The sequence below is a fragment of the Leuresthes tenuis genome, unplaced genomic scaffold, assembly GCF_036924035.1.
Source record: "Leuresthes tenuis unplaced genomic scaffold, fLeuTen1.0.hap1 SCAF_20, whole genome shotgun sequence".
Lineage (NCBI taxonomy): Eukaryota > Metazoa > Chordata > Actinopteri > Atheriniformes > Atherinopsidae > Leuresthes > Leuresthes tenuis.
Genome location: NW_027325374.1, coordinates 5,181,882 through 5,194,523, shown reverse-complemented (window position 1 = coordinate 5,194,523; position 12,642 = coordinate 5,181,882). Strand labels below are relative to the sequence as shown.

General features: G+C 42.4%; 2 protein-coding genes across 3 annotated transcripts in view; one reads left to right on the top strand and one right to left on the bottom strand.

The window, feature by feature from the left end:
• Positions 1-4,306, top strand: part of skap1 (src kinase associated phosphoprotein 1) — a 27,323-nt gene extending 23,017 nt beyond the window's left edge. The window contains exons 12-13 of one of the 2 annotated variants that reach the window (XM_072374180.1): positions 3,265-3,367; positions 3,698-4,306. In XM_072374180.1, the coding sequence (XP_072230281.1) occupies positions 3,265-3,357 (93 nt within the window). In that variant the 3' untranslated portion in view covers positions 3,358-3,367; positions 3,698-4,306. The other variant, XM_072374179.1, reaches the window with a different exon arrangement.
• snx11 (sorting nexin 11) lies at positions 4,294-12,642 on the bottom strand. The gene is made up of 7 exons (XM_072374178.1): positions 12,466-12,642; positions 11,099-11,138; positions 10,706-10,792; positions 8,267-8,367; positions 7,687-7,782; positions 7,359-7,583; positions 4,294-7,033 (listed from the first exon to the last, which is right to left on the bottom strand). The coding sequence occupies exons 2-7, from the start codon at positions 11,120-11,122 to the stop codon at positions 5,662-5,664; spliced, it is 1,905 nt and encodes a 634-aa protein (XP_072230279.1). The 5' UTR covers positions 11,123-11,138; positions 12,466-12,642; the 3' UTR covers positions 4,294-5,661.

Here is a 12,642-nt window from a genome sequence, read left to right as displayed (position 1 = left end):
AGCTGCAGTGCATCTGATGAGTCTGTGTGGAGGAAAAAAGAAAAAGAAACGCAGGAGAGGACGCAAGCGGAAAGGCTGCTACAGGAGAGATGGGAAGAGGGGAATGGGAGGAAAATATGGAGGGGGTTGGAAATGTAGAAGGAGGGAGGGAAGGAGGGAGAGATTGTAACAACCAGGCGGTGGGTTCAGCGGCAGGGCAATGAGAGACTTCCTGCGCTCCATCACGCCCAAGGCCTGCCTCAGTCAGCTGGTGGCCGAGGAGAGATGCCTCATGTGTCAGGCTTATTAGCACTCCCCCTAGTTTGTATGCATTTGGGATTCAGCGTGTGTGTGTTTGTGTTTCATCTGGGAGCGTGCATGTGTGCGATAGGAAAAAGAGGAAAGGAAGAGGAAACGTGGCTCCTCATCCGCGCCGGATTTCTCCCCCCGAAAAGGTGCATTTTTCGGACACAAAGGCAGTTATTAAAGACGTGTTTTGTTTTGGCGTGACACGACACCTGCTTCACTCATCTTCTTTCGCCGCACCCAACCAACCTCACCTTCTCGCCGCTTCAGGCTCGGTTAGCTGTCAATCTGTCCTCCGGCCGGCAACATGAGCGATGGGCCTATCAGAATGCCGCCATTAGCCAGCCCCCTGAGTGGTAAATAAACGATCGCGCCGGTACACTGCAGGTGTTGTCATAGCAACCCACTCTCAGTGCCTGCCCCGCCCACACTCATTCCAAGCCTTCTCAGCGGAGGAGTCACCGGGAGGTCATCGAGTCAACGCGCCGCAGCCGCCACGCCACGGCGCTGTTTGCCCCCCCTTCCTCCCCGTGTTCCCGCTCAGCCCTGATCTGTGTCACCCCTCAAGCCGTTCAGACACGCCGCATCCTCCTCCAGAGGGCTTTTGTTTTCACACCAAAGCATCTTTTATTTTTGATTGATACTTTAAAACTCGCTGCGATGAGCCCAAATGTACCTTTTCTTTTCCCCAACCCTGAGATTTCACAACTTCGGGGTTCTACAAAGCACGAAAACTATCAACATATGTGCAGTTAGCGTAGTTTTTGTCATTTGGATAATTTACTGTCCACGCCTTTCGGAATGTCCCTATTACAGCAGGTGTACTCTGGATGAACCCATTTCAACTATGAGGAAGATGGACTCTGCACGCCTGACAGACTTCCACCGCCATTGGCACCCACTCTGTGATGTAGCAGTTGTATTAAAATGGCGGCGCTGATAATCCAAAAGACCTTTCTCAGGGAGAATCTGAGACCAACTGCACAGATGGGCCGGGGAGATAAATAAAACTCTCTGTCACTACGGTTGGTGGAATAGCGCTGCGACGCCCCCAAGGGAGAGGAGAACTGTTTCGCTCCCTCTCACCGATGCCTCCCCCCCGTCCGTATGTCTCCCCTCTCCTGCTCCTCCGTTCACGTTCTCTCGAATGGGAACCGGAGCCAGCTTTCCACAGCCGGGCTTTTCCCTTTCCTGTCTTATGGAGAGCATAAAAAGACCATTTCGGACTTAACTTGCCCCTTCGTTACGAGCTCAGACACACTGTGAGTTGTCAGCGAGCCAAGCATGCTGGAACATCCCAGTCAGAGCTGTCAGTGATGTAGGGAGGGAAAACGATGAGGCCTGCGTGGACAATCTGCTAATATCTGTTTGTGCTGTAAGGACTCTTGAGTCTTGCGGTTTATCACCGTCTAAGCGGTTCATTCATCCTCGCTGTCCAAAAAGCACTCATTAGCCGCAGGCCTCATTCCTCTGGCTGCAGAGGGGTGTCAGGTCTGGCTGATCGGCGAAACCTTTGACACGACGCTTTTCATCATGTCAGAGTATGCGTGTGCTTTCCCAACTACAAGCAGGACCGCAAAATGTTCACACGTGTGTGCTGGCACGTATGTGATATGTTCTTCTGTGTGCGTTTCATCTTCTCCTGAGTGCTGAGATGGACTGCTCACGCGGCCATTTTCAATCTGCCAGAGAACACAGGAGAGACGAGAGGCCACGCTCCATCAGGGCGGTAAAATGACGGCCGGCTGCTGCTTCCTCTGCTGCACTTTTACGCCCCTCTGGTCTTCGGCCAAATATTGATCCAGTACAGATCTAAGTGGAGGCCAACTGCTGTGATCAGGTGATCATGTGGTGCTCAGTATGACTCAAGTTCACAAAACACTTTGAGCGGATCGAATCGAAGACTGAAAGCACGACAGTAGCTTAGAAAAAAGTGTAAAATGTGTAAAGCTTGGTATTCAGATGAAGGATTGCAGCACTGGAATATTTTATTCTCTAAATATCTTAATTATAAAAGTAAAGTTTAGTTAATTCTTGCAACAATTAACCTCTGCTTGAAATGATAAAAATGAATTTGCATGCTTTTTAAACAAAATCACTAAAATAGAGCCAAAATAATTCAATCTCACATGAAGCTTCTGATTAATGTTATTTAATCTTCAAAAAACAAAACTCCTTTCTTATCTATTTCTGTTTCTTTCTTTCCCAAAGTCAAAAACATTTTTTAAAACCTTCATATAGACTATTCGGACATTAAAATCCTTGTTTTTATTGTTGTTGTTTTTTTTTAACCGACTGAAATTAAATGTGTTCTTTTGTTTTTGTTTTACCTCTGATGTACAATTAGAATTAAATGCTTCTTTAAAATTGTTGATCATATTTTTCCACCTGAGGGAAAAAAACAAACCCTAAAGGTGTTCAGTATTTCTGGAGAACTTACCCGTTCCGTACGAGTCATTTTTATAAAAACGGTGTCTGTGTTTTCTGTCTTTTCGGTCACAAGAACAGAAGTCTGGACTTAATTAGTCGGAGGGAAAGAGGCCAGCTGTGCTGATGGCTTTGGAGCGGTTAGAATAAGCTGTTTTATTTTAGACACTCACCGTCTTGATGGCCTTGTTTACTGTTTTTCACATTTTTTTAATGAAAACCCTCGAGGCTAATGAGCCCAAATGTCTATTAGAATATTGTAAATGACTGTTTGCCGGATAGCATCTAAGCTCTCCTGGATGTCCTTTGCTAAAACGGACTTATTTAGCACAAAGAACATTTTTGTACCTCAGTTTTTGAATTTTTATAGCCAATGAAATCGACTGGGGCCACACACGGTGTAGCTGCAGTTCAGATCATGCGGGGGATTGTTGTTGTGGGATAAATAGTGCTCACAAATCAAAATAAAAATGCAGTGTTGTTGCTTGATCCCGTTTCCTTTACTTGTTCTCGGCTCTCCGAGTGACTTATGTCCTTTGATTCTGGGTCCAGGAGTACAACATTCACGGCTGGTGGGTCGGCGAGCTGAACGAGACCGTGGGCATCGTCCCCAAAGACTTCCTGCAACCTGCCTACATCCTCTGAGCTCCAACAGGTACTGAAGCAGTCTCTTATCATGAGCATTATGGACCATTACTGTGGCCTAATACACAGAAACGTTCCCCCTGGTACTCATCCAGATTGCCACTGAGGTATATTCAGTCGTTGTCCTGCCATTTATGGCATCTGCTGGCTGGAAGAAGTACTGCGTAAAGCAGTCTGAGCGGTGCACTGGGTAAGAATAAATATATGCAACGAAAGCCTGATTACAGCGTCAGTTGTCCTATTTAAGAAAATGATTCCCTAATACTGGTAGATAGGCACAGCTTAAAATGAACTCTGAATTATTAATGCACATTTCTGATGGTGTTTTTTGCCTCTGCAGGGCTGCTGCCGCCGACACATCCACCCATAATTTCACCAGCAGACACCGGCTAATCTTTTACCATTTTTCCACCGACATGCTGCAGCAGAAGTTATTCCTGCGCACTATAAACAATTTGTAAATATCTTTCCTACTCCGCTGACGAGCAAACTAGAGCCGAAACAGTTAATATTATTACTTATAAATTCAGTTTTTTGTTTAACCGTTTCTGTTTGTCATTTTGAGTTGTTCTGAGAGTTTTTTTATTGACTAAAAATTATATATTCACGAGGAAATAACTGACATATGTGACGTTCAGGTGACTTAAATGTGGGACTGATATATTTATAAATTCACTGGTTAGAATTAAGTGCCTTAAAAATTATTTACTCTATTATTTGCATGTGAAATATTTAAAACTACACAATATATTTGGCAGGATTTTCTAAATTAACAAAGAAATGTTTAATCTACTCGTCTTTTTCCTGTTTTAACCTTGTTTATTATCAAACTAGTACATTTTCAGGCACTAGGTGGCAGAATTGCTTCAGTATCTGACGGTCTTGGGTTGTTCTGTTAACATGCGGTACATTAAATCAATAAAATGTGACACAATGTGGAAGAAGAACAGTTTAATTGAAATAAGATTATAGCCTGCATATGCACACGTGGATTAATCACTAATGATGTTCACATTACCCTTGTACATCCACATGCTAAAACAGAAGTCTAATTTCCTTTTCACATTATTTTTAAAGGAAAAAAAAAGAAAACAGTGTCATAATCTCTGGGTCCCTTTTAAATACAGCAAAATCAGTTAGAAACACAAGAAGCTGCAGTACAACATTGCACGTTTTCAACTGGTTGAACTCGAGGCTCACACATTCTGGGAAAAGAAAGGATGTTTAATGCTAAATGATGCTAATTTAAACTGAATGTAGGAATCCTTGTTACAAAAAAAAAGAAAAAAATCACAGCACTCCAAAGCATAGTGTTTGTAAACCAACGTGCAGTTCGTCAAGTTTTCCTTTGAGTTAAATAACGAGAAAGAAAAGGTGATAATATTGATTGCACATGGTGAATAATTTCCGTCTACACTGCTGTTAGTTTCCCTCTCTGATCCTCTGTGTATTAATATCTGGCGAACACTGCTGCCCTGCATGTGCAAAGAGGTCAAATTACATTTAATTTGGCCTCAGTTCCAATATTTGGCAGATTTAATAAGCCCTCATCTCTACTCAAAGCTTCCCAGTTTGTGTCAGTGAGTTACAACAGGGGTGTTTGTCCAGACTGAGGTTTAAACTTTTCTTAATTCTTGTACAGAAAACATCAGGATTTATTCATGTGATTCACTTACTGAACATCTGCCAACATATACACCAACTATTTCCTCCTGAAATGATAAAGTTCTTCAAAATTCAGCTGAAATGAAATGAAAAGCTTCCAAGGTGCATTATTTGAAGCAATTAGGCCTTCCACCGTTTCCACAGTTTAAAAGACGGGAAACTGGCTTTAAACTGATTGTACATTTGGAAGAAACTCGCCAGATTTTTCTACTGAATATATTATTCTGTAGTTAAGTGTTTAAATGTCGTATCACCCAGCCATAAGAAAAGATCCAGTTAAATCTTTGAGCTTTATCTCACTAAACTTTGTCTTTCTGTGAACTTGAGCGCCCTCTGCTGGTCAGAAAAGAATTAGGAAGAGAGGAAACACGGCAAATATGAGCCATTTAAGACAGTTTGGTAATGAATTTTCTGCTCTTATAGTAACATATCTCTGTTCTTGGTTGACTGGGCCACATTGTGAAGATGATAAATAACAAATTTGGAGTTTTTGTAACAGAACACAAATCCTTTTATGCATCTTGCTGATGTGCGCCTGACTTAATGTGTCTTTGGCAGAGGACGACACTCAAGAGTCACTGTTCTGCCTCAGTGAGGGTTCAACAGCCCTGATGAGGCAAATTTAAGTCCCCAGTTTCTTTAATGCACCTCCACCTCCTGAGTGTCCTCTGAGCCGTCCAAAGACAGCGAGGACAGGGCCTCCTGCTCTTTACATGTGCTGTTAGCTAATCCAGGCGCACAGCTGGTCTCTAAGATCCTGAAGTCACTACTTTCAGTCAAATCTCCATCAGCCACGGTTGGGTTAAGGTCTGGAGATTTGCTCAGACTACCAATGCGTTGGAGGTCCTCATCATCGGTGGCAGAAACGTCCCCGTTTTCCTCAAGGCAGCCGTTGACGTGCAGGTCCAGAAAGCTCCGGTTGGAGGCCTCCACCTCTGACCATCGAGCAACGTCGTCAGGAAACGTTTCAACACAGTCGTACGCGGCCTGGATCGAGTCCTCCGGCTCCTCACAAAGGCCTTCGTCCTCGCTGCATTTGATGATGCTCCCATTGGAGGACGGCAGCGAGTGGCTGTCCTCGTCGCTCTCATCTTTGATCCCAAGCGATTCCACCTCCTGTTCCACTTCGTCTCTGTGCATTTCTTGGACCGAGTCATTGTCGTCAGCATTCACCTCAGCGTGGAGAGTCTCAGGGTGGAGAGCCTCACCGTGGAGAGCCTCACCGTGGAGAGTCTCAGGGTGGAGAGCCTCACCGTGGAGAGCCTCACCGTGGAGAGCCTCAGCGTGGAGAGCCTCAGGGTGGAGAGCCTCAGGGTGGAGAGCCTCAGGGTGGAGGGTCTCAGCGTGGAGAGTCTCAGGGTGGAGAGTCTCAGCGTGGAGAGCCTCAGGGTGGATCTCCACTTTGATGCCTGATTCATCACAGTCTTTGTTGACATCTGAAAGGTGATTTTCCAAGCAGGCGTCCTCCAGAACATCCTCCTCCTGACATCCTTTGCTGTCTATAACTTTCTCATCACTGATATCGTCCTGAAAACCTAAAATAGTCTCAGAATTCACACATCTTTCAGGCTCAGAATTGACTAACATTTCTATATTTTCCTTTTCCGGATGAGCAACAGCCTTTTCTTCTGTGTTCAGTAGTAATTCAGTAGTAATGCTCTCCTTCTCCAACACACAGTTTTCCTCAGAGCCGGTCCCCATGGGCGAGTGCACCTGCACCGGAGTCTGTATCAGGCAGCCCCTCTGTTCTGGAGGGCTGAGGCTCTCTGCATCATCCAGGATCTCACCCACATAAAAAGTGGTCGCTTTGGAGCCACAGTCTTCAACAATAGCTTCTAGATGGTTACTTTGCTGGGAGATCCTTATTGAGGATCTCTCCTTGTGTGGCATTTCATCGGAGTCCTGCTCACTGAGCCTCAGTATATCTTCCAGAGGGTCGGAGTCCTCACAGGTGAGAAGCTCAGGGCTGAAGGCCTCGTTAGTTTGTTGGCAAGGTTGGTGAGGAGCTGGACTGTGGGGTGTTAAAAGAGAAAACACTTGCTTTATATCATGTGAAAAAGGATCGGAAACCACCTCCAATAACCTCTAATGTACTCAAAGATACAGGTTAAATTTTGTTTAGCATAGTTTGTTTATTCCCAGGTGTGTGGTGTCCAACTCCAAATCAATTAATTTCAGACCGTGTCGAATTCTGTTTAAATACAACTTCATATTTTAAGAGCATTTCCATCTATTTGTCTTTTACGAATAGTTCAGAATATTTTACAACAAACATTTACATCATAACATTATAATTAAAGGGTTATTTCTCCAGCTGTACAGATCCGTCTTCTTACCTTTCCATGGACTCATAAGAAATAGTCAAACTTGGCTCCTTGATGGAGTCCTCCTCCTGAGCCTGAGCCAGCCCCCGATTGGATGAGGCGTACGTGAGGATGGCGTCGGTCACGGAGTACGGAGTGAGGCCCTGAACGCAGTCCTGGATGTGGCCGACCGGCAGCTGGGTCTGCAGGAAGAGGTGCAGCTGACTGTCCGACAGACACACCGTCATGTGCACCACTCTGTAAAAGAAGGCCACACATTTATTTTCTCACAAGCTGTTTGGATTACAAAACAGCAACATTCACCAGATCATGAAGTTTATTTAGATTAACAAGCACTGACTTGTCTAAAAAGACCTGAAGTCCCTTCCTTCGGGTCTCCAGAAAGTCCTCATTGCTGAAGGAGAAAAGCGACTTTCCTGGGAGATCTGGGACTGGACTGGAAGGATAAAAACAAGCAAAGCCTCATTTTCCATGTTAGGTTACATCTGTGTAATATCAGCCATTACAGTTACACATAGAGTAAACAATGCAATCACATCAGAGACCCAGTTACGCATCCAGTAGGTTTGAAGCCGAACTCTCATTACTTTTGACTCATGTTTAAGTCGGATTTGTCTCATTTCAGCTCAGTTTTGAGAAATATTTAATTCTGTAGCTGCCAACGTGTCTACGTGCTTTTAACTGTGGGTCTAGCATGCCTTAAACTCCATATGAAATATGACTTTAATATCTTATTAATAAGAACTCATGGGCCAACTTATTTACAAACCGTTCTAATCTACTCGTTAATCCCCTTCTTTAAATATTGCCGACTCTTTAAATGTTGTAAAACCGTCTCTGTTCTTTATCGCTGCTGGAGGATGAGCCAGCGCCATCATCTCTGCAGAGAACCAACACTACAACAGGACCAGCTGACTTACACCAAGCCTGCATTCTTCTGCATCTTCTTCTTGAGCCACACGAACTCGCTGTAGCGCCGTCGCACACAGGACGTCTTGGCTGTGAAGGCTTTACTGTTGGTCTGAGAATGGGGGGGGAAAAAAAAAAAACACTTTACAAAGCTGAATCCCTGTAAAACCATGTTAGAATAACATTTAATGTTAATTCTTATTACTGATCAATCTAATGACCAAAAGTCCCGAGCCACTCCTCATTTCTTTATACATCGCCATGAAAATGTAAAACGAGTGCAGCACTTTAATTAAACATTCAAACAATGTAAAAACAGAGTTTCTACAGTTCTAACAAACTTTAAAGTGAATATCTGGTCTGAGCTCCTTTATTCTCCAACACAGCCTGAACCCCCTGAGACTAGCTTTCTGTCATTTCTTTAAGTAGTCTTCAGGAATAGTTCTCCAGGCTTCTTGAAGGACATCCCAAAGCTCTTCTTTGGATGTCGGCTGCCTTTTGTTCCGTTCTCTGTCAGATGATCCCACACTGCTTCAATAATGTTGAGGTCCGGGCTCTGGGGAGGATTCATCCCTCCATAAGACCTGTTGCCACTGATTTTCAGTCCACTTCTTGTGTCATTTGGCATAGCTCAGCCTTTTCTCCCTGTTTCCCTTCCTTAAGAACGGCTTCTTGACAGCCACCCTTCCATGGAGACCATTTCTGATGAGGCTTGGGCCAACAGTAGATGGATCAGCTGAAGGTCCAGATGCATCTCTCAGGTCCTGTCAGGTCTTTGCTGGATTTTTTCCTCTTTCTTAAGGACATCACTTTCAGATTCTGTTCATCTGCTGTAGATAGTTTTTTAGGCCTGACACTTCTTCTTCTGTCCTCCACTTGTCCAGTTTCCTCAAATGTTTTAAGGACACACTGCACACCATGCTGAGATATGCCAAGTTTTCAGCTAATAGCTCTTTGGGAATCACCTTGTTGCTGCAGATATCCTATTTTCTGTCTGTCAAACTGTGTTATTTTTGCTGTTTTTCATAGATGAAACTAAAGAAATGGGAACAAATTATGTGTGTTTGTGACAAAGTGCCTAAAGATCCTATTTAAAATGGTTCTTTGCTAAGTTGTTTGTTGACACAACACTGGTTCATCCATTGAGTTAGGAGCCTTTTTTCTGCTTGAATGACTCAAAGGGCCTAAGAGTTAAGTTGTTCAAGAAGCTGATGTCCAAAGAAAAACTCAGAAAGCCTGGAGAACTATTGCTGAAGATCACTTTAAAAGATTACAAGAACGTCTGGCTGCTTAGAAGCAAAATATAAAGAAATGAGGGATGGGTCAGGAATTTTCAGGGCACCAACAACACTCATCGTGCTGCACATTCCAGCTGCCTGAACTGTCCCTGAGCTTATGGCCGAACGAAGCGTTCTCCCACATCAGATTTGTTCCAGTAACGTGTGACACAGTCCGCTGATGTTTACCTCACAAGCTACCTCCTGACAGACCATAATCAATTCAGGTTCAAGCCATCTCAATTAAAGTCATGTCATTATAGCAGAAAATTAAGTCCTCAGGGGCATTTATTCGTCTGTTCTGCCATTTTCCTCTGCTTTTTAAAGCAAAAATAACATTTGCTGCACATTTCTCACTTGATTTTAGAATCTGTTGCTTTCCTTTTGGTCAGATATGATTATAACGTAGTTATTTCTTGATTTTTGGACTGTTGGTTGAACAAAAAAAAACAAACATCTGAAAATCTACCTTTGCCAGATCAGACACGGCACATGTTTGAACAAACAAAGTGATGTAAGATCCTGTCACATGATTATAGTCAATTTCATGAGTCAACACCCCCACAACACATCCGTCTGTGCACGGAGGCTTGGTGCTGACAAAGCACTACTCAGCACAGACCAACGCCTTGAAAACGCCATCAGCTCCTGTCCAAATAAAATGTAAGAAATCCATCGGCTCCTGGCCGCTCTCACATGAGGAATCTGCTTTAAAGAGACCTGTAGATTTCTGTAAAATAAACTTGTACAGTGGAATTTAAACTTTAGGAATTCTTATCTAAGAAGAACAACTTTCTAAGCATCAAGTTTCTTCCCGTGAAGATAAACAAACTTATGCGTACAACACATTTCACGGGCCATTTGACGTGCATTTCAGGATCTGCGTTTATCACTTTAAGTGATTACAGCAACAGTTAGTGCTCATTCCTCCTTAATCTGACAGTGTTTTTGATGAAAACACCCCCCCCTGGTCTCACAGAGCCCACGGAGTCTTCAAACTATTTCAGCTGAAACATTTTTTTGTGCTATAAAATCAATGATGGGGCCATTTCTTAGTTAGAAATTATTACAAAAAATGGCTTCAGATTAATTTTCTGTCTCTAATAAAATAGCCTTCCACAGCTCTGACCACAAGTGGCTTAATTTATTGTGATTTTACTGTTAAATACTCACATGTAGGAATATCTTATAGTCGACATATGAATTCCAAGAGCCCTCGCTCTGAATGCGGGGATCTTGGACTCGCACTGCAACAAACTCCTGGAAGACACAAAAGAAGACTGTGAATCATGAGATTTTAACAAAAAAACACCATGACACTGGCATCTCTGTTTTACAGAACCGTTGATAAACAAAGAGATTAAAATCTAGGAACAACACGTGTCTCTCCAGCTAAGTACGGTTCCTCTAATTCTTCAAACATTTCAACACGCCTCAGGGTGAGTATTGTTTTTGGCATCTAAGAGGAAGATTACTTTAAAAATGAGGCGGCGTATCCATGAAGAAATAACAACAGAAGCAGAACTAATGATTCAATATTTAAAAAGAGAGTGGGAAGTGACTCACATCTTCTTCGTTATTCCTGATCATCCTTCCGACAACCGCACTGCAAAGAGAGAAGAAATCAATTAACGATTCAATAAACGATTGTATCTTTGTGCCTTTTATGATGAATCATCCTCCAAAAGAGAAGCTGATCAGCTTAACTTAGTCACTCTTACTGGTATCTCTCTTAAACAGTCACCATCTTCTTATAGAATAACAAGCAGTTACCTCCTTTGGGCTGACAGCTTTTTGTTCAGGCTGCTCACTGCTTTGTAAAATTATCCGATAAGCAGATTATGCAGATGTTTTTTAATGTGTTTTTAGCTATAAATGATCATTTGTTTGATTCTTTCTTTTAACATTCTTTAAAACAACAACAAAACCTGTTTAGTTTAATATTACGAAGATAGAGAAAACACCTACATCCTCACATCTTGAACCAAACCACTGGGACTTTTGTAACATTTAACACTACTGTACAAACAAAGGGGTTTAAGGCATTAAGCATGTATCACAGACAGACTTTTATCATTTTTGACATCTAAAAATGTTTTCATAAATATCTTAACCAGTATCACCAGAATCTCAGGGACTCCAAGTCTCATTCGGGGACTTTTAAATGAACTGTTTTAGACCGTAGTAATTACCTGCTGTGATATGTTTCTGTTCACAATTCTTTATTTTCTGTACACGTTTCCTTATTCTATTTGCACAATTGTGCATGCTTGTTATACTATTGCGAAACTTTTGGTGTTTTAACACCAGAAGTGTTGGTGTCAGAACACAAACTGAGCAGACCTTTGCAGTTTTAGTTTCCTGGTTTATTTATGTAAAAGAGGCAGTGCTACAATGTTGTAGTTTAAGTGACTTAAATGCCTACTCCCTTGGTAAAGAAGGCGTTTAAAGCGAGTAAAAGTAATATAAAAACCTAACAATGGGAATTGTAACAGGGGAGTATCAGTGAAATCCTCAAAATGAAACACTAAGAGTACATACAAAGCTTACTTTACAGCTGTTGCTGACACTTATTTTCATTGTACAGTTGTAAAAAATAAAAACGACAACCAAATATAATTTATAACCGATTTCCACTGTTACTGATAACAACAACAGGCCACACTCACTATGTTTAACAACAGTTTTAAAATATAATCGATCAAACTACGTTATTGAATGGGGAGGATTTTTTTGTGCGTGTTGCTATGTTTTACTAAGCAATACAAAATTAAAAAAAAGGACATGTAACGTGGTTAATAACAGACATTATGCTAAAAACAAATGACTTTATCGGGTCTAGTTCACGTTTGTCGTACAAATGTTTAAAGTTGTAAACAAAATGGCTAAAGGAAACCTTAGCTAAGAGCTAATCCCAGCTAACAGCTACTTACTTTCATTAAGTGAACGTTGGCTTCTGTTTTAGCTCCCGGGCGTCTGCTGTTAAGGATCTCCTGCTTGTTGATATCCCAGTTTTATAAGAGCACAAAATCCTGAAATGCGAGTCCGGAGAGCGGCTATCAGGGAGAAGTCCTAACCCCATTTTGCAAGTCACAAACAGAAAACGTCGC

Bases quoted from the DNA above. Each gene is read 5' to 3' on its own strand.
- snx11 (XM_072374178.1), bottom strand. From the start codon at position 11,122: ATGATCAGGAATAACGAAGAAGAT. The intron at 7,783-8,266 runs GTAAGTCAGCTG...TTATCCTTCCAG, and splicing joins CAGAAGAATGCAGGCTTGGT to TCCAGTCCCAGATCTCCCAG. The intron at 7,034-7,358 runs GTAAGAAGACGG...AACACCCCACAG, and splicing joins TCTTATGAGTCCATGGAAAG to TCCAGCTCCTCACCAACCTT.